General features: G+C 48.3%; 1 protein-coding gene across 2 annotated transcripts; it reads right to left on the minus strand.

Moving 5' to 3' along the window:
• Positions 1 to 1,370: 1,370 nt before the first annotated feature.
• Bcl7c (B-cell CLL/lymphoma 7C) lies at positions 1,371 to 22,441 on the minus strand. 2 transcript variants are annotated; one of them, XM_013011674.1, is made up of 6 exons: positions 22,043 to 22,441; positions 21,441 to 21,519; positions 21,014 to 21,122; positions 20,759 to 20,923; positions 18,618 to 18,703; positions 1,371 to 1,805 (listed from the first exon to the last, which is right to left on the minus strand). In XM_013011674.1, the coding sequence occupies exons 1-6, from the start codon at positions 22,132 to 22,134 to the stop codon at positions 1,608 to 1,610; spliced, it is 729 nt and encodes a 242-aa protein (XP_012867128.1). In that variant the 5' UTR covers positions 22,135 to 22,441; the 3' UTR covers positions 1,371 to 1,607. The 2 variants fall into 2 exon arrangements, with proteins under 2 accessions (XP_012867128.1, XP_012867127.1); XM_013011673.1 differs by lacking the exon at positions 1,371 to 1,805 and adding an exon at positions 17,760 to 17,955.
• Between the last annotated feature and the right edge of the window lie 420 nt (positions 22,442 to 22,861).

Genomic DNA, 22,861 nt, shown 5'->3' on the forward strand with positions numbered 1-22,861 from the left:
ATATTTGCTACAGACTAGTTGTGTGTTTGTGTTTTGTTTTTTACCTGTTGGTCATGGGGCTTGAACTCAGAGGGACTAGATGGTGTCCCTGAGTTTTTCTGCTCAAGGCTAGCACTTTGAGCCACAGCTCCATTTCCAATTTTCTCTTGGTTAATTGGAGATGAGTCTTACCCATTTTCCTGCTTGGGCTCCCTTTGAACCCGGATCCTTAGATCGCAGGGCAGCCACTTGAGTAGCTAGGATTACAGGCATGACCCACGGGCACCTGGGGTATATGTGTGTGTTAAGCTCAGAAACTTATGACAAATACAGGATAACATGATTTCAGGAATTTTCAACAATTCCATTTTTTCATTCCTAAATCCTAAAGATGAAAATCTGGGAATTTGGAAGCACTAATTAATAAATCTTTGTTACCTGAATTTCCTCAGTAGCCAAATAGGAAATAGTACAGAGGCCATCTTCCTGGGTCTCTAGGAAATAGCCACACGAAACAGGCTAGTGCTCTGCCACTTGAGCTACCCCTCCACTTCTAGCTTTTTGGTGGCGAACTGGAGAAAAGTCTCGCAGATTTTCCTGCCTGGGAAACCGTGATCCTCAGATCTCAGCCTCCTGAGTAGCTCGGATTACAGGCGTGAGCCACCAGTGCCTGGCACACTCTTAGAATTTTTAAAAAACGGTTTTGTACTTTACCACGGAGAAAAATGGGATGCTACCTAAAACAGCTCAATCTAGCGTGTCGTGCAAGACACGTGGCAGTAGCGCAGGCTGTGGAGCCAGGCTGGCAGACGTGCGCTGCGGCGCTGGATCTGCTACACGCTGGCTCTGAGACCTGGCCAAGTCCTCTCACCTCTCCCAGACATCGCTTTTCCGTCTGCAACACGTGAAATGATCAGTATCTCCGACACAGGGAGCTTGTGAGGATGAAATGGGCTAATTCCCGATGACGGCAGTGCCTGGCCCAGTGTAAGCCCTCAATAAACAGAAGACATTCTTTCCTAGTGTGCCAGGAAAGTCAGGAAGCAAGGCTTTGGGGCAAGCCCTGGGAACGCCTCACACGGTTCATGTGCCCATCTCCATCCTGTCCTTCCACGGGGGTTCACGACGGGGGCAGCTACCTGGGCAAGGAAGCCTCTGGGTCCTGCAGGTTCCCAGGCTGACCGGCGAGAGGGGCACCGGGAGGAAGCTCCGGGGCTGAACCTCAGTCCACTCACAAGCCCCGCACTCACCAGGTTTGGGAGGGGGGGGGGCCGCATGGGCGTTTCCACGCATGCGTGAGAGCAGGGCATCACGTGGCAACGCACGCGGCCCTCCGCCGCTTGCTCTTGGCTACGCTGGTTCTCGCGAGAGCAAGGTGAAGCTGGGAGGACGGGAGGCGGCCGCTGAGGTGATGGCCGTCTCTGCTCTGCTGAGCCTCGCTGGAAGCCTCTCGGGGCTCGTGGGGTGTGAGTTCCCCGCAGTTCCCCACAGGTGGGGCGCTGGTGATCCTTAGGTTGGGCCCTCGTGTCCTGCACAGCGCGTGGAGCACGGAAGCTCCGTCTGCCGTGGGCACGAGCGGACTTGGGCTGAGGGAGGCCTACAGGCCTCGTGGTTTCCAGCAAGCCGCTTCACCTCCCTTTCCCTTGGGGGACCGTCCTGGGCGCCCTGGCGGCCTTGCTTCCTCCCCCAGACACTCGGGCATCCGGTACCATGGAACTGGGCCGGGCATTTGTCCGGAGGCCCCTGCGGGGAAGGAGCCGCCTGAGGGGTTCTGATTTCAGGCCTCTCTCTTGGAGAGCTCTTCTGGTCATCCTCATTCCTGAATCCTGCAAGGAGAAAAATCTGGGTAGCATTTCCTCTGCACCTCTCACTCCCCGCCCCACACACCCCCAGACTAGGAAGATGGGGCGTTTCTTTTTTTTTTTTTTAATGCTGGTCCTGGGGCTTGAACTCAGGGCCTAGGCGCTGTCTTTGAGCTTCTTTGTGCTTAAGGCTGGTGCTCTCCCACTTCAGCTACAGCTCCACTTCCAGTTTTTGAGTGGTTAATTGTAGATATGAGTCACTCGGGGACTTTTCTGCCCAGGCTGGCTTGGAACCCGCAATCCTCAGATCTCAGCCTCTTGAGTAGGATTACCGGTGTGAACCACCCGTGCCCAGACACTACCAGCTTTTTGGTGGTTAGCTGGAAATAAGAATCTTACAGACCTTTCCTATCGGGGCTGGCTTCTAACTGTGATCCTCAGATCTCAGCCTCCTAAGTAGCTAGGATTGCAAGTGTGAGCCACAAGCCTTCAGCAAGAAGACTTTAAGTGAAATTCAAACCCACTGTTTCATTCTTATCTCAATAGAAATAACTAGCGGCAGTGGGATTAACACCTTCAAATAGAGAAATTGATCATCAGCCTAAATCCAATGAGAGGCCTGTAGAGCTGGCTGGTGCTCTACCACCTGAACCAGACCTCTAGCCTTGCTTTTTGTTGGCTAATTGGAAATTGTGTTTAGAGAACTTTTTTCTTCATCTGGCTTGGAACTGCAGTCCTCCAGTCTCAGCTTCCTGATTACCTAGGATTACAGGTATGAGCCACTAGCACCTGGCTAGTTTTTTGTTTGTTTTTGTCGGTAGCCAGAATTGAACTCTGGGCCTGGGCGCTGTCCCTCAGCTCTTCAGCTCAAGGCTAGCGCTCTACCATTTGAACCACAGCACCACTTCCAGTTTTCTGGTGGTTTACTGGAGTCTCCTGAACCTGTTTGCCCAGGCTGGTTTTGAACCATGATCCTCAGATCTCATCCTCCTGAGTAGCTAGGATTACAGGCTTGAGCCACTGGTGCCCAGCCTGGCTAGTTACTTTTCAATTGAGAGTGTTATATTTTTACTGTGACCAGTCTGGGAGGAGCTACTCCTAATTCCTAATTATGCCTCCCTGTAATGGAGATGGCAGACCATCTTCCCTGGTGAGTTTTGTTGGGATGGAAATCTCAGTAACATTTGCCAGCACAGCAGGAGCCACCACATAAGGTTTGGTGATCTCTGATAGAGGCCTTGGCCAAGCATGTAGAAAACTAGCAGAAGCCCTGCTTCCAATCCTTCCTTGCAATGCAGTCCTTGGCAAGCTGCATAATAGGTCCAGTCTTATTCAGCTATTAGATGGAGAAAATTGCCAGATGTCAGTGGCTCCTGCCTACAATCCTCGCTATTCAGAAGGCTTCAGATCTGATGATTGAGATTTGAAGACAGACAGACAGGAAAGTCTCGGCTCCCTGAGTAGCTAGGATTACAGGCGTGAGCCACCAGTGCCTGGCTTCTCATTACTTTTGAGATATGGTCTCACATTCATGCCTGAACCAAAAATCTCCTATTTATAGTTCTAGCATTACTTGGATGACAATACATGGTAACATGATCAACATGGTAGAGATAGTCTTTTGAACTTTTTCCTGGTTTTAACGTGAACCTTGATCCACTTTTCTCTGCCTCCAAATTAGTTAAAGAGTAAAATATGAGCTACTATACTCAGCCTTCATTGGATTTTTAAACAAAAATGTAGTTGACTTTCATGGGCTCCTGTGATGAGAAACTTTGTCAGTAGAGGGCGCCAAGGGATATTCTAAATAATAGTAACTTCCCCCCTCTAAAATATCTAGGGATGTAGGGCACGCCATAAAAGCATGACCCTCAATTACTGGTGTGTTTCGATGTGTGTGTTTATGTGTGTATGTACGTACGTACACATGCATGCATGTGCATTTGCCTGAGTACATTGTTTACCTAGCCCAGCACTTGGCACAGATGGAATACCTGCTAAATAGGAACCATTGTGGGGCTGGGAAGGTGGCTCAGTGGTAGAGTGCTTGCCTTGCATGCTTGAGGCCCTGGGTTCAATTCCTCAGCACCACATAAGCAGAAACAAAAAAGCCGGAAGTGGTGCTGTGGCTCAAGTGGTAGAGCGCTAGCCTTGAGCTGAAGAGCTGAGGGACAGCGCCCAGGCCCAGAGTTCAGGGAGGACTCAGGAATCACAGAGCAGTGAGCACAGGGATGGGCCTCCAGGCACTAGTTCTTGACAGCAACCCTAGCTGTGTTCTTAGGCAAGTCATTTCATTGTACTAAAACAAAGTTACTTGTTTTTTAAATGGAGGCAATAGTTTCTTGCCGGGAGGTTGCAAGGAACAGAAAAATGTAAGTGTCCCTAGTGTAGGGCTGACACACAGCAGTAACTTAGCATGGCAGCTCCAGGTAAGGAAAACAGAGAAAGCTGTGGGTGGGAAATTCTCTTCAGAAAGGGGGTCTTGTAATTCCACTTTCCAAGCATCTGTAGACTACCTCAAGAGGGTCCCAAATAGATAGAGAACACTACAAATACTGTTCCAAATGGTGAAGAATTTGTCTTCATCTGTACTCGGAAAGCTTGCTAAGCATGTGGACTCAAATCTACCTAGTTAACTAGGAGACAAGTGCTTCAGTTTTCTCATCTGTAAATAGAAATAATGCTAGCACCTACCTCACAAAGTTGATTTTGAGAGGATGACTGTAGCACTCACAGATTATTACCTAGCTCAGTCAATAGCTCACGTTCTCTTTCTTTCTCTTTCTTTTCTTCTTTCTTTCTCTCTCCCTTCCTTCCTTCCTTCCTTTCTTATTTTCTTTCTTCCTTCCTCAGTCCTGGGGCTTGAACTCAGGGCACTGTCTGTAGGCTTCTTTTGCTCAAAGCTACCACTCTACCACCCAGGGCATCATGTATGCTAGGTAAGCACTCTACCACTAAGCCACATTCCTAGCCTGAGACAAGCTTATTATGTAGCCTAGAGTGACCTTGTACTTGAGATCTTTTGGCCTGTCTCAGCCTCCTTAGTAATGGGAGTACAAACATGCTCTACCACAACCAGATTTTTTTTTTTTTGGTCTGGTAGTGGGGCCTGAACTCTGGGCCTGGGCTCTGTCCCTCAGCTCTTCAGCTCAAGGGTAGCGCTCTACCACTTGGAGCCACAGCGCCACTTCCGGGTTTTTTCTTATGTGGTGCTGAGGAATCGAACCCAGGGCCTTGAGCATCCACAGTGCCACTTCTGTTTTCTAGTGGTTTAGTGGAGATAAGAGTCTCACGAACTTTCCTGCCTGGTCTGGCTTTGAACTGCGATCCTCAGATAGCAGCCTCCTTGAGTAGCTAGAATTATAGGCATGAACCACCAGCGCCTGGTTATTTTATGTGGTCTATTATTCAGAATAATTGCTTGAAGTTAGCTTTTAGATTCTCACCCAAGTTGGGTAGCAAATTTGGACTCAATGGCTTTTTCTTTTCTTTTCTTCTGCCCATCCTGGGGCTTGAACTCAGAGCCTAGACACTGAACTTGAACCTTTCCGTCCTCAAAGCAAGTGCCACAATGCCACTTCTGGCTTTTTCTGTTTATGTGGTACCAAGGAATCAAACACAGGGCTTCATGCATGCTAGGTAAGCACTCTATCACTAAGCAACATATTCCCAGTCTCTTAATTGCTTTGTAAGGACCCCAAACATAGTTTGAGTCCAAGTTGAATTGTACAACTATGAGAGAAAACTGAGTTATATAAGTATTGAACAACAGCATAGCAGGATTTTAGATGTTTGTCTTCTGTATGCTACATTTTTAAAAAGATTTAACACTTAAGTCCCCTCTGGAAAGGTAAACTAGTTCTGTTGGAAATGGGTGTGAGTTCAATGGGCTGTTAGATGCACAGTGATGAAATAAGACATGGAGAAGGGTCTGAAGATGGAGACAGAAGGTCTCAGTGACATGGATACATACAAAGAAAAGTCCCCTTGCCAGGATCACATGTGAGAGCCACCATCACCTACTGTTTTTTTTTGTTTGTTTGTTTGGTTGGTTTGGTTTTTGCCAGTCCTGGGGCTTCAACTCCGAGCTTGGGCACAGTCCCTGAGCTCCTTTTGCTCAAAGCTAGTACTCTACCACTTGAGCCACAGTACCACTTTTGGCTTTTTTTTTGTGCTTAATTGGAGATAGGAGTGTCATGGTTTTGAACTGCAATACTTAGATGTCAACCCCTGAGTAGGTAGGATTACAGGTATAAGCCACCGGCACCAGGCTGTTTTTTGATCTTTGAAACAGTTTTGCTATGTAGCTCAGGCCTCAAACTCATTATCTTCCTATCTCTCCCTCCCAGTTTCAGACATGTGCCACCATTTTTCTCACATACACAAAAAAATTCCACCTTTTTTACAACATATATGTTAAATAGCCTAGTGCTCCATAGATGTATTAATAAAGCACCTTTCTTTGTTCTTTTGTGCCATTCTTGCTGGTCGAACTCTAGGCCTGGGTGCTGTCTTTGGGCTTTTTGCCTAAGGTTAACGTTCTACCACGCTGAGCCACAGCACCACTTCCAGCTTTTTTTTTGCATAGTTTATTGGAGATCAGAGTCTCACACTTTCCTGCCTGGGCTGGCTTTGAACTGTGGTCCTCAGATCTCAGCCTCTGCAGTAGCTAGGATTACACGTGTGAACCATTGGTGCCTGGCAATAAAGCACTTGTTAAAAGGGGATCAAAGGCATCTGGGCCAGGACCACTTTTGAATTGACTTAGCCACACCTGTGAACTAGTGGGTAACAATGTTATTATTGGATTGTTCACTTGGTATTAGCTAATATATTTCTTTAAGTGCCAATCAGGTCAGACACCCTTCCCTATTGAACCATTGAGATGCATAGGGCACTGGAGAAACCATCCCCAGGCTGTTTTCTAATCTGTAAAACAGATAAGAGTAATACTGACACCTGGGCATAATACATCTGACACTATAAAACCTAAAACAGCCTAGGGCTGCTACTCAGTGCAGAGTGCTGTTCATCCTCAGCAATGGGAAAAGAAAAAGTTTGACCTTGGGTCTCCGGAAGCTAGAAATCCAGGAGATAGGAATTTGACCTTTGTTTCAGATGATGGAAGCATGCCTGGGCTATTCCAAAATAACTTTCTCCTAGGTCTGGGCTTCTGTATAAAAGGGATACAATAGGAACTGTTAAGCATGGTGTAAGTGGTAGAAGGCCTGTCGCAAGCAAAAATGCTAAGTGAGGTTTGAGATCCTCAATATCAACCCCACTACCAGCCCCAAAAGGAAAGAAAATGGGGGGGGGGGCCGTGCCAGTGGCTCACGCCTGTAATCCTAGCTACTCAGGAGGCTGAGCTTGGAAGATGGCAGTTCAAAGCCAGCCCAGGCAGGAAAAACCGTGGGACTCATTTCCAATTAATCACTAAAAAGCCCTAAGTGGAGTCCAGGTTCCTATGATAAAGTGCTAGTCTTGAGCAAAAAACCTCAGGGACAGCTCTTAGGCCCTGAGCTCAGGCCCCAGAACGAGCACAAAAAAGAAAAAAAAAAAAAAGAGTGAATTCCGGCGTGTAAGTTGAAGACACCAACGCAGCTTGCTCGGGGATCCTCCAGCCCCTGTCAGTGCAGGAAACCAGGGCCTGGAGGAGGCCTACAGAAGATAACGCCCAGGGCCTCAGTCTAGTCCCGAGCCCTGCAGGAAGAGGGCTCTGGCCTTCCGCAGGAGCAGAGCGGCCCCGCCCTCTTCAGCACGTGCGGGGTTAGGGGAGAAACTGAGGCTCTGTTCACCTCGAGGGGCAGCCGGGGGTCAGTACCCACCCGCACGCGAGCCCACAGCCGGGCCCCACCCCCGGAGCCACTTCTCCACCCAGGCCCCGCCTCCGGCGGAAGTCCGCCCTTGGCCGCTCTAGCAGGAGGGCTGCGTCGGTGACCTTAACTCTTCCCGCCGCCTCGGCGCTCCCACGCCTGGCCGGTCAGGCTCGTCCTTTGTTTCCTCGAGGCGTCACAAAAGGTGGTGCTGGAAGCAGAACCTACGACGCGCACTGTACATTGTACAGAGGTGGCGACTGACAGCACACAACCGCTGACCCAATCCAAGCTCATGGAGGTCTGTTTTCATTTAGTCCAAAAGCAGCTCTTTGGCTCCCTTCCAGATTCTTAATATATGTACATTAAAGACCTCAGCGAGGGTCACTGCAGATTAGAGCGTTTTTGTTCTTTGTTTTTTTTTTAAACCTTGTTGACACTCCTAAAGGCCTGAGTACAAGTCATGCTACTAGGAATTTCTAAAATGTAAAGGTTGAAAATACACACTTCACAAAAAGTTAAGCCCCGTGTTGCAGAGCAAGCACATCTGTGATCGCAGCACTGGGGAGAATGGGCAGAAGGATAGTGAGCTCCAATCTGTAGCCCAGGTTACAGATAAAGAGCCCCTGTCTCAAACTCTAAAACCTACAACGAATGGCTTACTACAGCTCAGGCCATGCCGTTCACTTGGTTCATAGTTTGTGCTGTCACACAGATGATAGCAAATTGGAGGAAAAGGAAGATTGGCTCCATTTTTCAGTTAAGGCAACTAAGATCCAGACAGAGGGAAGTGTCTTGCCTAAAATGACAGTATAAATCAGCTTAAACAAGGCATGCTTTCCTTCCTGTCCTGCATTCTGACCCTTTACTACAACATAAGCAAGGAATAAAGAAGGGGAGCGGCAAGAAGGATAACACAACCTGAAATGGTCACTGAAAATGTTAAGTCAGTTACTGTGCAGTGCCCTGTGCCTGTGCTGTGCAGGGTCTTGGGGTCACCAGTCAGAAACACCCCAGCCTTCACAGCTTTACAGTGACCAGTGAAATAACACGTGGCTTCTGCCAGTTGTGTGATGTGCCTGTTCCAAATAATCACCTGGAACTGGAGAAGAGTCACAGGATGAATTGGACCCAAAGTGAGATGGACTTGAGATAACACTCCACTGATACCCAACATCAGGATGTTTGGGGTCTCTAAGAAAGTAGAGTTGGCTTAGGTATACAGAGATAAAGGGGGCAGACGTGTCCTTATTAGCAAAGAAGGTGAGAGGCATAGCAAAAGAAGTACGATGACTTACCAGGGATATGACATAGTGGGAAGTCACAGAGCCTTCCCCGAGGAGGTAAAATGAACTCAAGGCCTGAAAGACACGTGTCGGCCAGTATGAGAGATGACCGAAGAGTTTCTCAACCAGAGAGCCAGCTCCAGTGTGCTGAGGTTTATTAGAGAGTTCAGTGCTAGGAAAGAGTGGTGGATGAGGCCACATGGACAGTGCTTGTCTGTGGTGTTACGGAACTCAGAACTGTGTGTGAAAGCAGGCATGAAAGGAAACCAAAAGCCCAGCTGGCTAGAGGTCAGGAAGTAAGGTATTAATAGGATAGGAAGTGGAGAGATTAGAAGAGGAAGTGAGAAGACATGCTGGCACCTGATACCAGTGCTTGAGAGGTCTGGCTGTGGAGAAGCATGATACGCTCTGCCTCCAGGGTGGTTGGTATTCTGTAACTCCTGGAAATGACCATCCCAGGAGGCAGACTCCAATGTTTCCAACTTGTTACAAGAGCAGCCGGTAGTCCAGATTTTTATATGAGATAATTTGATTTTTAAATGTTGGCAGCATATTCAGCACTATGTCAGCCAAGCAAACCACATGCAGAGGCCAGTAGCTCCCAACTATCATAGTACATAACACTGCTTTAAAAATCCCAACACGGGCTGGGAAGGTGGCTCAGTGGTAAGAGTACTTGCCTTGAATGCCTGAGGCCCTGGGTTCGATTCCCAGACCACATAAGCAAAAAGAAAAAAGCCGGAAGTGGCGCTGTGACTCAAGTGGTAGAGCGCTAGCCTTGAGCTGAAGAGCTGAGAGACAGCGCCCAGGCCCAGAGTTCAGGCCCCATGACCGGACCCCAAAAAAAAAAATTAAAAATAAATAAATAAATAATAAAATAAAATAAAAAATCCCAACACTCAAGTAGTTCACTATATCAATTTAAAATGGAGTTGAAAGCTGGGTACCGGTGGTTCATGCCTATAATCCTAGCTACTCAGGAGGCTGAGATATGGGGATCGCAGTTCAAAGCCAGCCCAGGCAGGAAAGTCTGAGACTCTTATCTCCAAAATCCACCACACAACTGGAAGTGGTGCTGTGGCTCAAGTGGTAGAGTGCTAGGCTTGAGCTTGAAGAGCTCAGGGACAATGCCCAGGCCCAGAGTTCAAGCCCCACCACCGACTAAAAAAAAAAAAGGAGTTAAAACTAGGCATCAGATTTTTAGAAGGTTTTCCAAGTGGTTCCATTGTGCAATAGTTGGAGAACTACTTCCATGGGCTCAAGTATGTTCTTTGGGTTGCAGGCAAAGCCATAGGGAATCAGGAAGGTTTTAGAGTGGGGGAGTAAGCCAGATTGTAGTTTAAGGAAAATCGATTGGTAGGAGACAGTATAGTGTGGGGCAACATTTTTGAGTGCTAGAGTCCCAGAAACAGAGTCCAGATCCCACTAGAATGACCAGCCATCCGTATCTGCTCAGGACAGAGGGTGGTACTGGGACATGAACTTGTAGTGGTAAAATCAGGACTGTCTTGGGCAAACCCAAGGCTTCATCATACTAGGATCCTATCTCTGATCTAAGCTGTCTTCTCAGATTTCTGAGACTGCTCCTTCTAGAAAGTTCCCAAGGAAAGGCATCCATCTTCCTGTGTACACTAACCCAGGATGAGCTTTTCACTTAAGAGACTTGTACTGGGAGCTAGAGATAGGGAGGGGACTGAAGTCCATGTTCTCTACCCACAGTTAAACTCAGGACCATGGAACAAATTTAACAATAAAAGGGAAAAACTGCCCAGTATGGTGGTACTCACCTTCAATCTCAATTATTTGGGAGGTGGAGGTAGGGAATCTCAGTCTGAAGATTACTTAGGCAAAAGTGCAATACCCTTTCTGAACAATACTCTAAAGCAAAAAGGGTGGGGGACATGGTTCAAGTGTGTGGTTAAACATCTGTCTAGCAAGCCAAGTCCCTGAATTCAGGCTCCAGGGAAAAATTAATAAAGAACAAACTACTGACCATAAGACAATGTGGGTGATATTCAAACAATATGAAGTACCCTACTGAGTAAAAGAAAACAGCACAAAGCAGTATAGACTGAACAACTCTTTATGGAAACCTTTAAAACTGATAATCCTAATTTGTGATTTAAAAACAAAATTAAGAGGCAGACGCCAGTGGCTCACATCTGTAATCCTATCTACTCAAGAGCCTGAGATCTGAGGGTTCTAGTTTGAAGCCAGTCCAGGCAAAAAAATCCATGAGACTCTCATCTCCAATGAACTACTCAGAAAAAGCTGGAAGTGGTGCTGTGGCTCAAGTGGTAGAACACTAGCCTTGAGCTGAAGAGCTGAGGGACAGCACTCAGACCCAGGGTTCAAGCCCCATAACTGACAAAATTTAAAAAAAAATAATAAAACCAAAATTAGAGTAGTGATTGCCTCCTGAGAAGTTGGAGGAAAGGGCAAAATAGAGCTTTTTAGGGTGATGGTGATACTTTGTATTTGATAAGGGTTTGCTTTATGCAATTATATGCATTTGTTTGGTTTTGGTGCTAATCTTGGGGCTTGAATTCAGGGCCTGGGCACAGTTCCTAAGCTTTTTATTTTTATTTTTTTTGCTCAAGGCTAGTGCTATCATTTGAGCCACAGCTATGCTTCTAGTTTTTGGTGGTTAATTGGAGATAAGAGTCTCATAGATTTTCCTGCCCAGGCTGGTTTTGAACTATGACCTGTAGGATCTCAGCCTCCTGAGTAGCTAGAATTACAAATGTGAGTCACTGGCACCTGGCTAGATGTATAAATTTGTTAAAACTCAGTGAATCATGCAGTTAATATCAGTGCATTTGCTAAATGGATATTTTACCTTGAAGGAAAAAAAGTACTGGACTTTAGTTAATGATATGTACACTAATGCCTATGGAGAGAAGTTTGTGTCTACAACTTCCTCTGAATGTATCAAGCAAATAAGGTGGATGAATGTGAATATGTGATAAGGCAAGTACAGTACAATGACATAGGGTTTAGGTGGAGGGTATATGTGGGTTTTTTTGTTGTCAGTCATGGGGGCTGAACTCTGGGCTGAACTCTTCAGCTCAAGGCTATTGCCCTACCACCTGAGCCACAGCATCATTTCCAGCTTTTTTCTGCTTATGTGGTGCTGAGGAATTGAACCCAGGGCCTCATGCATGCAAGGCAAGCACTCTACCACTGAGCCAACTTTCCAGCCGCAATATGTGGGTTATTATATAATTCTTCTAACTATCGAATTCTTTTTTTTTTGTCAGTTGTGGGACTTGAACTCTGGGCCTGGGCTCTATCCCTGTGCTCTTCAGCTCAAGGCCAGCGCTCTACCACTTGAGCCACAGTGCTACTTCCGGTTTATTGGAGATAAGAGTCTTACAGAGTTTCCTGACCGGGCTGGCTTTTAACCGCAATCCTCAGATCTCAGCCTCCTGAGTAGTCAGGATTACAGGCATGAGCCACCGGCACCCAGCTATTGAATTCTTTAAACTCATGTTTTTATTTTTATTTGTATTAAAATGAAATGTTTTCTTTCTTTTTTTCTTTTTTTTTTTGGGTCAGTCATGGGCCTGAACTCTGGACCTGGGCGCTGTCCCTCAACTCTTCAGCTCAAGGATAGCGCTCTACCACTTGAGCCACAGTGCCACTTCCGGCTTTTTTCTGCTTATGTAGTGCTAAGGAACCGAACCCAGAGCCTCATGAATGCAAGGCAAGCACTTTACCACTGAGCCACCTTCCCAGCGCTTTAAAATGTTTTCTAATAAAATGTTAGGGCAAAAAATCCTAAGTCTGACCACGTCAGCCCCCTGCTCGTAGCCTTTCAGTAGCTCTTTGTCATAACTACAGTGGAAGCCAAAGTGCAAACAGACCTCCCAAATGGGATGACCAGACATTCTGCTTGTTTCGCTATTACCTGTGGCACTTGGAGATAATTGTGAATACTATTCTCTTTTTCTCAGCCTCCTAGTTTGGATGACAGATTGTATAGATGCGTGTCTTGCCTGTGAGACTCTGCCTGACCTGAATTTACTTCCTACCTCCTCCTCCCTGCCTTTATTACAGCCACACAGATCTGGCATGTTCTGGCTCAGACATATTCCCTTTGCACTCACTGGTCCTTGCCTGGAATGCTTTTCCCCTAGATATTCATTTGGCTCTGCCCTTAACCCCTTCAAACTTTCCTTCAGGTAAACTCACCAAGGAGGCCTTCTCTCTAAAACCTCTCTAAAACTGCAACTTGCTCTTTCCTCACCTCTTTCTGCTTATTTTTCCCCAGTGTACAGACATGGGCCACAGACTGATGCTCCATGAAGAAAAGACCACATATGAGATGTTGATATTGTAAGATTTTATCATAGGGACATTGTAGCCACCTTAGTTGCTGGTAGGCAGTCTATGATGTTATACAGTAATAAGACTGCCCAAGATGCATTTCTCAGAAATGCATGCCATTGGGCTGGGAAGGTGGCTCAGTGGTAGAGTACTTGCCTTGCATGCATGAGGCCCTGAGTTCGATTCTTCAGCACTACATAAGCAGAGAAAGCTGGAAGTGGCGCTGTGGCTCAAGTGGTAGAAGGCTAACCTTGAGCTGAAGAGCTGAGGGACAGTGCCCAGGCCCAGAGTTCAGGCCCACAACCGACCAAAAAAAAAAAAAAAACACCACCCAAGAAATGCATGCCATTCTTAAACATTGAGTGTACTTAAACTTGCTGGGAACAGGCTCCATGTTTTTCTTGGCAGCTCTATGGTTTGAGTTCAGTACCTCATGTTTGCTAGGCAGGTGTGCTACTACTTGAGCCACATTCTTTGCTTTAGTTAATTTTTTAGATTTGGTCCTCCAGTTTTTGCTCTGCTGACCTTGGACCAAGATCCTTCTACCAATGCCATCTGTAAAGCCAAGATTACAGGTGTTAAACTACCACACCCAGCTGTATTGATTGAGATGGGGTAAAGGGACCCCTAACTTTTTTTTTCCCAGGCTGGCTTCAATCTATGATCCTCCTGATCTATGTCTATGGAGTAGCTGGGCTTGCAGACATGAGCACCATGCTCAGTAAGCTAGCATTCTATTTTGTTTAATATGTATCTTCTGGGTCTAGAAAATAGTAAATGCACTACAACTATATGACCCTGGTTCAAAGATTTCCTCACTTGTAGAACTTGCAGGCTGGTGCTACAACCAAAGCCAACACAGCCCACTATGAAGCCACAACTAGAGCTGCATAACATACAAAAGTAGGTGGAGGGACAGGAAAGAAGATGCTTGCTAGGTGAAGGGAACCACAAAGGAACTCCTAACAGTGGACAGCATGAGCTAGGTCTGAGAGGTGTGACTCTGCAGAGCACATGTAAGGTCAATCTAAGCAGCTAGAGCAGCTGGTGGTGGGTGAAGGTAGCAGATGGGCACTGTCATGCCTGTAAGGGGAGGCATTAGAAGGATTGGCAGGGCAGCAGAGGGATCGATGTAGGTTTGTAAAGGGCTGCCTGAGAATCTAACTGAAGATGGGCAGGAATGAAGACAAAAACTTCCAGGAAGCTGCTACAATTCTTTTGGTTCCAGAAGAAAGTAGAGCATGCCACCATGCAGAAGAGGTCCATGTAGAGCTCATTTAGGAGAGAGACTTAGAACACAGTGGCTTAGGAAAGGGGGGCAATTCTGGGCAGAGGAAATGGGAGGGAAGATGTGGACAGGCCAATGGATGTTTCACAATCAAATGCCTCTCTGAATCTAGAGGTTGGAGAGATCATTTGAAGGCAGGGAATTAGGAACATTAACTCAGAGGGTTGGTGGGAGGCTAGAGGGCAGATATTCATGAAGAACTAGGCCTGGACAACAGATCTTAAGGATAAAGAAGAGACACTACGAATGGGCAAGAAACAAAGTGGGAAAGAAGAGAGGACATTGGAGGCTAGGGTTGTGGAGCTGCAGGTGGAAGAATTTCCAGAAGAGCATGTGAATGAAGGGAGAGCTGGAGAGTGCCTGGCAAGTGATGAAACGAATTGTGACTATGTGAGCTGCAGAGCAGGTCAGAAGTAGGCCACAGACAATACGGGGACAGACCTTGCTTGGGGACGGAGCCTATGTCCAGGAGAGGGAGATGAGAGGATATTCAAACTTTAGATTCTCAAGGATGCTCATCCAGGGCCAGAATTCTTCCCAACCTCACTCTCAGGTAGTTCTCCAGCATCTGTCCCCACATTTTAATATACTCATCTATAAAATGGGGTAATAGGAAACACGGCTGCTTATTGACTTACTTTGTGCTAAACCAAGGGCTCTCTCCCTTTCTACAAGTTGCCTTATTTAATCTTTTTTTTTTTTTGGGTCCGGTCGTGGGGCCTGAACTCAGGGCCTGAGTGCTGTCCCTCAGCTCTTCAGCTCAAGGCTAGCGCTCTACCACTTGAGCCACAGCGCCACTTCCGGCTTTTTTTTTTCTTATGTGGTGCTGAGGAATCGAACCCAGGGCCTCAGGCATGCAAGGCAAGCGCTCTACCACTGAGCCACCTTCCCAGCCCAACCTTATTTAATCTTTACAATAATATTACCAGGCTATTGTTACTATTATCTGTACTTCACAGATGAGAACAGAGAAGCTAAGTCATTTTCTCAAGATCAGACAGCAAATGAATGCAATGCTGAGATTTAAACCCAGAACCTGGGCCTTAACTCTGTACCACTGACCAATGTAGTGTACTTTACACTTTATAGAACATGCATATTATCTCTGGGGAAACAACAAGATGACTTATACACCCAGAACAGGGCTGAGACTTCTACACATGGGAGCCTGAATAGTGGCCCTCTCTAGAACCTGAATATATTATCTTACACTGCAATGAAATTTTGCAGATGGATTTAAATTAAGGATCTTGAGAAGAAAAGATCTTGGACTTATCTAGGTGAGCCAATGTCATCATAAGAGGAAGCAAGAGGACCACAGGATTTTGATAATAGAAGCAGGAGAGATCAGAAGATGTTCCATTGCTGGATTCAAAGAGGGAGAGGGAAGCAGCAAATCAAGGACTGCAAGCAGCATCTACAGAATTTAAAAGGGCAGAAAACAGGCTTTCTGTACAGCCTGTAGGAGCATGACTTTTAGCTCAGTGAGACTAAATTGGACTTCTGAGCTGTGGAACCATAATGACTGTAGATTTAAGCCATTTAAATTTGTAGGAACTTAACAGCAAAAAGGAAACACACACACACACACAGAAAACTAACACATCTCATCCCTACATGCTCCTGGGCCAGCTCTGCCTCTACCAAAAACATCCTTACTTTTTTTTTTTTTTTGGGGGGGGTGCAAGTCCTGGAGCTAGAATTCAGGGCCTGATTACTGCCCTGAGCTTTTTTTTGGTCAAGGCTAGCATTCTCCCACTTGAACCACAGTTCTACTTCTGGCTTTTTGGGGGTTTAATTGGAGATGAGTTTCATGAACTTTCCTACCTGGGCTGCCATTGAGCCATGATCCTCAGATCATAGCCTCCTGAGTAGTTAGGATTATAGGTGTGAGCCACCAGCACCAGGTTCACCCTTACTTTTTTTTGTTTGTTTGTTTTTGTTGGTGGTGGTGGTGGTCATGGGGCTTGAACTCTGAGGCTGGGCACTGTCGCTGCATTCTTCAGCTCAAGGCTAGCGCTCTACCACTTGAGTCACTGCACCCCTTCTGGTTTTCTGGTGTTTAATTGGAGATAAGAATCTCACAGTTTCCTGCCAGGGCTGGCTTTGAATTGTGATCCTAGGATTTCAGCCTCTTGAGTAGGGAGGATTACAGGCATGAGCCACCTGTATCTGGCACCCTTTCTTTTTAGATCGTTTTTCAAAGTCTCACTTTGGTCCTCTCTGATCCTCATTCTCTTTCGTTAAAAATGGGCTAATATACTTGACCCTGCTTCTTGTAGGCACAGAGTGAGGAGAGCTTTATGGTTTGAAATTTCCCACAAACCAATGGGGCAGGTGAGGCCTATTTATTGTCCAATTGCTCAGATGAAGAAACCAAGACTCAGAGGGTAGAAATAACTTGCCTAGAGCCACATGGATAGTGAATAACAGAACCAGGATTTGAACCAGGACTTTGGACTTTAGATCTACCATGTTGAGGGTTTTATCTTAAGAGGCTAGCTCACATACTACTTCCTTAAAGAAGCCTTCCTGGACAGCCCCAGACATTAATTTATTCATTCATTCGCAAAACAGCTGCTGTAACTGCCCTACTCCCAGCCATTGAACTAGGTAAAGCCCAGATCTACTTCTGTCCTCAGAGTACCCACAGTCTGGTGGAGAAGACAGAGACAGATTACTGGTCCCCAAAGGACAGGAAATCCAAGTGGTTTTGGTAGTTCAAAAATGGGGATGCTGACTGAGCCTGGGGGGTCACGGAAGACTTCTAAAAAGAAGTGGAGATTGAGTGGGGGGCAAGGACTCCAGCAGATGTGAGGGTCAGGAGTGGCAGGCAGAGATTGATTTGGCAAAGGCAGGAAGGCTGGAAGCCACAGCTTCCTGAGGGTAGGAAAGTGATCTGGTCATCCCAGTCTCCTGTGCCCTCTGGGTCTGTGTTCCTATGAGTTAAATGGGAATCACTGGTTTTGTTCTCCAAATGGTGACAGTTGTTGGGCTTAGGGGAAGGCTGAGCAGGTAGAGGGGTCCTGGGATTCACAGAGGAGGGTAGATGAGGAAAGTCAAAGGTAGGGAGTAAGAGCAGGGTGGGGGTGCTGGAGAGGAAGGGTCCTGGCTCAAGCCCCCACTGCATGCACATGTGACCATGGTGTGACTATAGCAAGGCCCTCTCAGAGCTAGGTGACCCCATCTGAGGAATGGAGCCTGAGACAAAGCTGTCTCCAAAGACCCTCCCAGCCCTGACGGGAAATGACATGACACGGAATTACAAAAGGGTCTTTATTTGTAAAAAGCCAAAGGGGCACTTTGGGCTTCAGGACAAGCAGGCTGGCTTCTCAGGGGTCAGGGGCATTTGGGCAGATGCGCTTGAGTGGGGGGGCGCCCTCCGAGTCCTCTGTGTCACCCTGGGCTGCCTCGGGGACAGGTGGCACTGGCTCAAAGACTGGGTAAGCTTCGGGGGCCTGGAGAGGAAGGGCGGACAGGCGTGAGCTCCACCCAAACCCAGGAGTGCAGCCTCCTAGCCTCTCCTTCTCCAGCCTCCATGCCACTCCCCTCGGACCCAGGAGTCTAGCCAGGGCCAGGTGGCCACGATGCAGATCAAGAAGGGCACCAAAAGCAACAACAATTAATAATGCTGTTTTGGGGAGGTAATTGGATCTTTCTGAAAATACATCAAGGCAATTCTTGTGAGAGATGTCAGGTTTATGAGGGGCTTTTCAAGCTAATTTTAGTTTAGTTTTTAGTTTCTTGTTTAGTTTAGTTTTTTGTTTTGTTTTGTTTTTGGTTTTTGATTTGTTTTTGGTATGATGCTGGGGTTTGAACCCAGGGCTGTACATGCTAAACATGCACTCTACCACTGAGCTATACTTCCAATCTGGGATTTTTTTGATTTAATTACATGGAGGATCACCATGCTCTTTTCACTCTTTTACTGGTCTTCAATTCACCCTATTCCAGCCCTCACAACATTGTCTCTAAAACACCCTTTCAGTCCCAAGAATCTGGCCCCTAAGCCTTTAGCTGGGTCCTGGGTCCGTATCTCCCTTTTGGACCTCAGTCTCCCAGTGCCCCAGAACCTCATTCCCTCCAAGACCCAGGAGTCCAGCCTTTTGGCCTCTCTCACCTCTGCTTCCAGCAATTCTGGAACAGGCTCCTCCTTGGTGAGCATGGGGGGGTCATCAGTGCTGCCTGTAGGTGTGCCCCCAGGGTCTGAAATGGCAAGTGAAAGGACATGCTCTGAGTAAGCCATTCTGAGTCAGTAGTACAAACAGAAGGGAAAACAAACACAGGCAGGTACCAATCATGTAAGCAGAGACTCTGAGAGCCAGAGGAGGGAGCCAGGACCCTGGCTGTCATCCAGGATACAGAAAAAAGTCACATGGGATTTGAACATAAGTAGGATTTGATTGGGTAGACAAACAGGGAAGAAGAACAGAATTTAGGCAAATGGAACATACACTTTGGGAGTAGACTTATTCATTCATTTATTTGTTTAATTTGGGTCTGGTTGTGGGGCCTGAACTCTGGGCCTGGGTGCTGTCCCTCAGCTCTTCAGCTCAAGGCTAGCACTCTACCACTTGAGCCACAGCGCCACTTCCGGCTTTTTTCTTTTTGCTTATGTGGTGCTGAGGAATTGAACCCAGGGCCTCATGCATGCAAGGCAAGCGCTCTACCACTGAGCCTATATTTGGACTGAGTTCAAACCCTGACCTTGGGCAAGATACTTAATCTCTCTCTTGGTTTACCCATCTGAAAAATGGGGACAGAGATAATAATTACCATGCAACTTTAGGTAGGATTAAGTGAAGTAATATAGGCAAAAGCATTTACAGTGTCTGGCATGTAATAGGTGTTCAGTAAATGTTAACAATTGTATTTACTTATTTAGCGAAGCCAGGGGTGGAATCAAAGGCCTCATGCATCCCAGGCAAGGACTCCACCACTAAGCTCTACCCCAGCCCAGTTTTATATCAGATGTATGTATGTGCTGGATAGTATGTAGAACCTGGCCTTTAGGCTCATTTTATCGTGTATTTGGTAAGGAACCACAATTTATGAAGGCTTGAAATGTCAAGCTAAGGAGTCAAAAGTCACAGGAAATCACTGAATGATGAGAAGCTTTAGAAAAAGTTGCTCTTGGTATCCATGTGGTTGTGCATGGAGTCCAAAGAGGAGGCTGGAGCAGGCACAGGAGATGGCTGAGAAGGGCAGAGCTGAGGAGGCCTGAAGTATACTGACCAGATAGGGGACTAACTGCTTGGAAGACAGGAACTGAGGAAGATTCAGATGCAGGATGTTGGCTTACTGTCTCTTGTGAGCTAACTCCTCTGGATTCTCAGTCTACTTTTTGTACAAATGCTAGGGGCTGGGAATGTGGCTTAATGATAGACTGTTTGCCTAGCATGCATGAAGGCCCTCCAGCAAAAGCTGGAAGTGGCACTGTGGCTCAAGTGGTAGAGTGCTAGCTTTGAGCAAAAGAAGTTCAGGGACAGTGCCCAGGCCCTGAGTTCAACCCCAAGAGCTGGCAAAAATGAATGAATGAATAAATAAATAAATAAGGTGCTAGTAGGATCACGGCCCTCCCCCCCACCAAGGTTTTAGATAAGATTAAATGAGAATTGCTTAGAAGGGTATCTGGGACTTAACAAATATCAGCAATTATCCTTATTGTTACTAATCACTCCTATGATTATCTGTTACTTATTTACACAACAAATTATTTATTGGGAACATATGCATCCGATAATATTCTAAGTTACATATTGGCCTACAAGATTAGTATAGGGCCGACACTGAAGAAGGTGATATGAGATGGAAGTAATTGGAAGACTGTACTGTAGCAAAGAAATAAATTTACATAAAAATCTCCATGATTGGGCTGGGAAGGTGGCTCAGTGGTAGGCGCTTGCCTTGCATGCCTGAGGCCCTGGGTTCGATTCCTCAGCACCACATAAGCAAAAAGAAAAAAGCCAAAAGTGGTGCTGTGGCTGAAGTGGTAGAGCGCTAGCCTTGAGCTGAAGAGCTGAGGGACGGGCGCCCAGGCCCAGAGTTCAGGCCCCACAACCCGACCCAAAAAAAAAACCTCCATGATGATGTGTTATCTACAGATCCTAAGAAGCTAGAAAAATGAGACAGACCACCGCTAGAGGTAGTTCTGCAGCTCTTGTGGCAGCAGGTAGAGCAGGTACAAGATAAGCTGATAGGTTTGATTCTAGAGAGGGCAGGACTCAGAGGAGAGGGCTTCTGAGAGGCACATGGTCCTACCTCTCTCTTGACCCAGCTGTGGGGGCTGGACCTCCTCTGTGGTGACCCTTTCTGGGGGTCCAGCAGGTGACACAGGGCGGCTGGGCTGGGGAGTGCCCCCAGGGCTTGGCTCTGTGCCTTTTTGCAGGGAACCTTCTGAATGGAAACTCTGGTTGCTGTTCTCATCTGTGGGAGCAAAAGCTGAGATGGTTAGCCTGGGACACCCAATGTCATCCTTCACATACCACAACCCCCAGTTCCAGGATCCCTACATACCGTTGAGGTCCAGCAGAATAAGAGGGCCACCCCCTCTTGGACTGGCGCCCCTGCCCCGCCTCTCCCGGCCACGAGATCTGTCTGTCCCGCCACCTGCCCTCCGCCGTTCCTAGGGGTTAGAGGAATACTATCAGAACCAGTTTTCTAAGTAGCTTTTGCAAGGCCTCCTTTGTTCAAATAAGGAAACTGAGGCACAAAGAGGCCAATGGTGCTGCCTTAAGTGACAAAGATTGTGTATGTTGCAGAGATCATGACCTTCCGGTTCTGGGACAGGAAAAAGGAAGATGGAGATGAGTTGCTAAGAATTGCTGCCCCTATGTGGGCTGTGACACTTGGGTCTCGGAGTAGGTATTGAAGGTGGGAGTCAAGGGAACGTTTGCCTGAGGTTGTGCAGGTGCAGGATTTGGTGGGAGTGGGTCTTGCTCACCTCTTCTTGGGGATCCACCACTGGTACCCACTTGAAGATACGAAGTGAAGTGTCGCCCACAGTTACCCAGCGCTTCTCCCTGTGGGAGAGTAGGAAGGGTCAGAGAGGCCTGAGGAGAGAGATACTCTCCCCCCCCCCACCCCCACAAGCTGGCACATCTGCAGACCTGGGCATAAGCAGGGTTATTTCTGTAGGGTTTTGCTAATGGGGCAAAGAAAGAGAAAGACAGCCCTCTGAATCCCAGGACAGAGATGGGGCGCGACTAGAGAAAGGGTAGACTGGGGGCCATGGCAGCACTGTGGGCCTGGCTGTGGACCCCAGCAGGGAAGCACGCTGGCGGGAGGAGTGTCAACGCTCAGGGGGCGGGGCATAGGTGAGGAGGGCATGGGCACCGCTGGGGACCGCGCTTTATAGACCTCGGGAGCAGCCAGGGGAGCGGGAGTGGAAGCCTGTGGGTCCCGGGCACAGCCGGGGGGCGTGGATACACCTTCCACTTGCGCCCCCACCGCTGAGGACCGGCAGGCGCGTTTGGAGGGATGGCCCCCGCCATGGCCCGCCCATGGCCCGGGAGCGGGGGGCGGGGGAGGGTGGTCAGCGCTCACCATCTCCGGACCTTCTCGATGGTCGCCATCACCTTCTTGATGTCATCCTTGGCCCGGCTCCGGGTCTCGGCCCGTACAGTCCGGCCGGCCATGCTGGCGGGGCTGGAGCCGCGTCGGTCCAGCGGGCTCAGGCTCGGCGCCAGGCCGGGAAGCCGCGCTCGCCGCCGGCCGTCCCTCCGGGAGTTGGCCGCGCCCTCCCTCGCTCCCAATGCCTCCGCGAGTCTCCGCCCCGCTTCCTGCCGCGGCGCCCCGCCCCGGCCCGTCCCCGGAGCCTCTCGGCAACGCAGGCGGCCGGAGTCCAGGCCTGGAAGCCCCGCCGGGCCCCGCCCCGCCCCGGGCCCGCCCCCTCGGGCTGCCCTGTCCGCAGCGCCCCCTGCCCGCGGCGGAGGGAAGAGTTGGGGGCGGGTACCGCGGCTGGGCGCGCGTGGCGAGGCCGAGGCCGAGGCCGTGCGTTCAGACCACGTGGGCGCCGAGGTGCCGGAGGGTTTGGGTCCTGGTGTGCGTCCGCGGCTGGTGGGCGTTCCTGAAATGCGGGCTGTGAGTCTGTGTGCGTACGCAGGCGTGCGCGCGCGCGCGCGCCTCGGTGCCTGCGCGCGCTTCCGCCCTGGGCCGACCTGGGCCGCCCTGGGCCGACCGGCCCAGGCCAGGCTGCGCAACTTTCTTCAACAGTCAACCGAGTGCCAAGTACCTGCCAGGCGCTCCCAATACAAGCGGGTCTTCCCAGCCAGTGGAAACAGCATACCGTACCACGTGTAGACAAGGAAGTAAAACAACTGAGCTGTCCTTTTTCTGGACTAGTGAAAGTTGGTAGAGACACTG

The sequence above is a fragment of the Dipodomys ordii genome, unplaced genomic scaffold (genome assembly GCF_000151885.1).
Source record: "Dipodomys ordii isolate 6190 unplaced genomic scaffold, Dord_2.0 Scaffold14, whole genome shotgun sequence".
Taxonomy (NCBI): Eukaryota; Metazoa; Chordata; class Mammalia; order Rodentia; family Heteromyidae; genus Dipodomys; species Dipodomys ordii.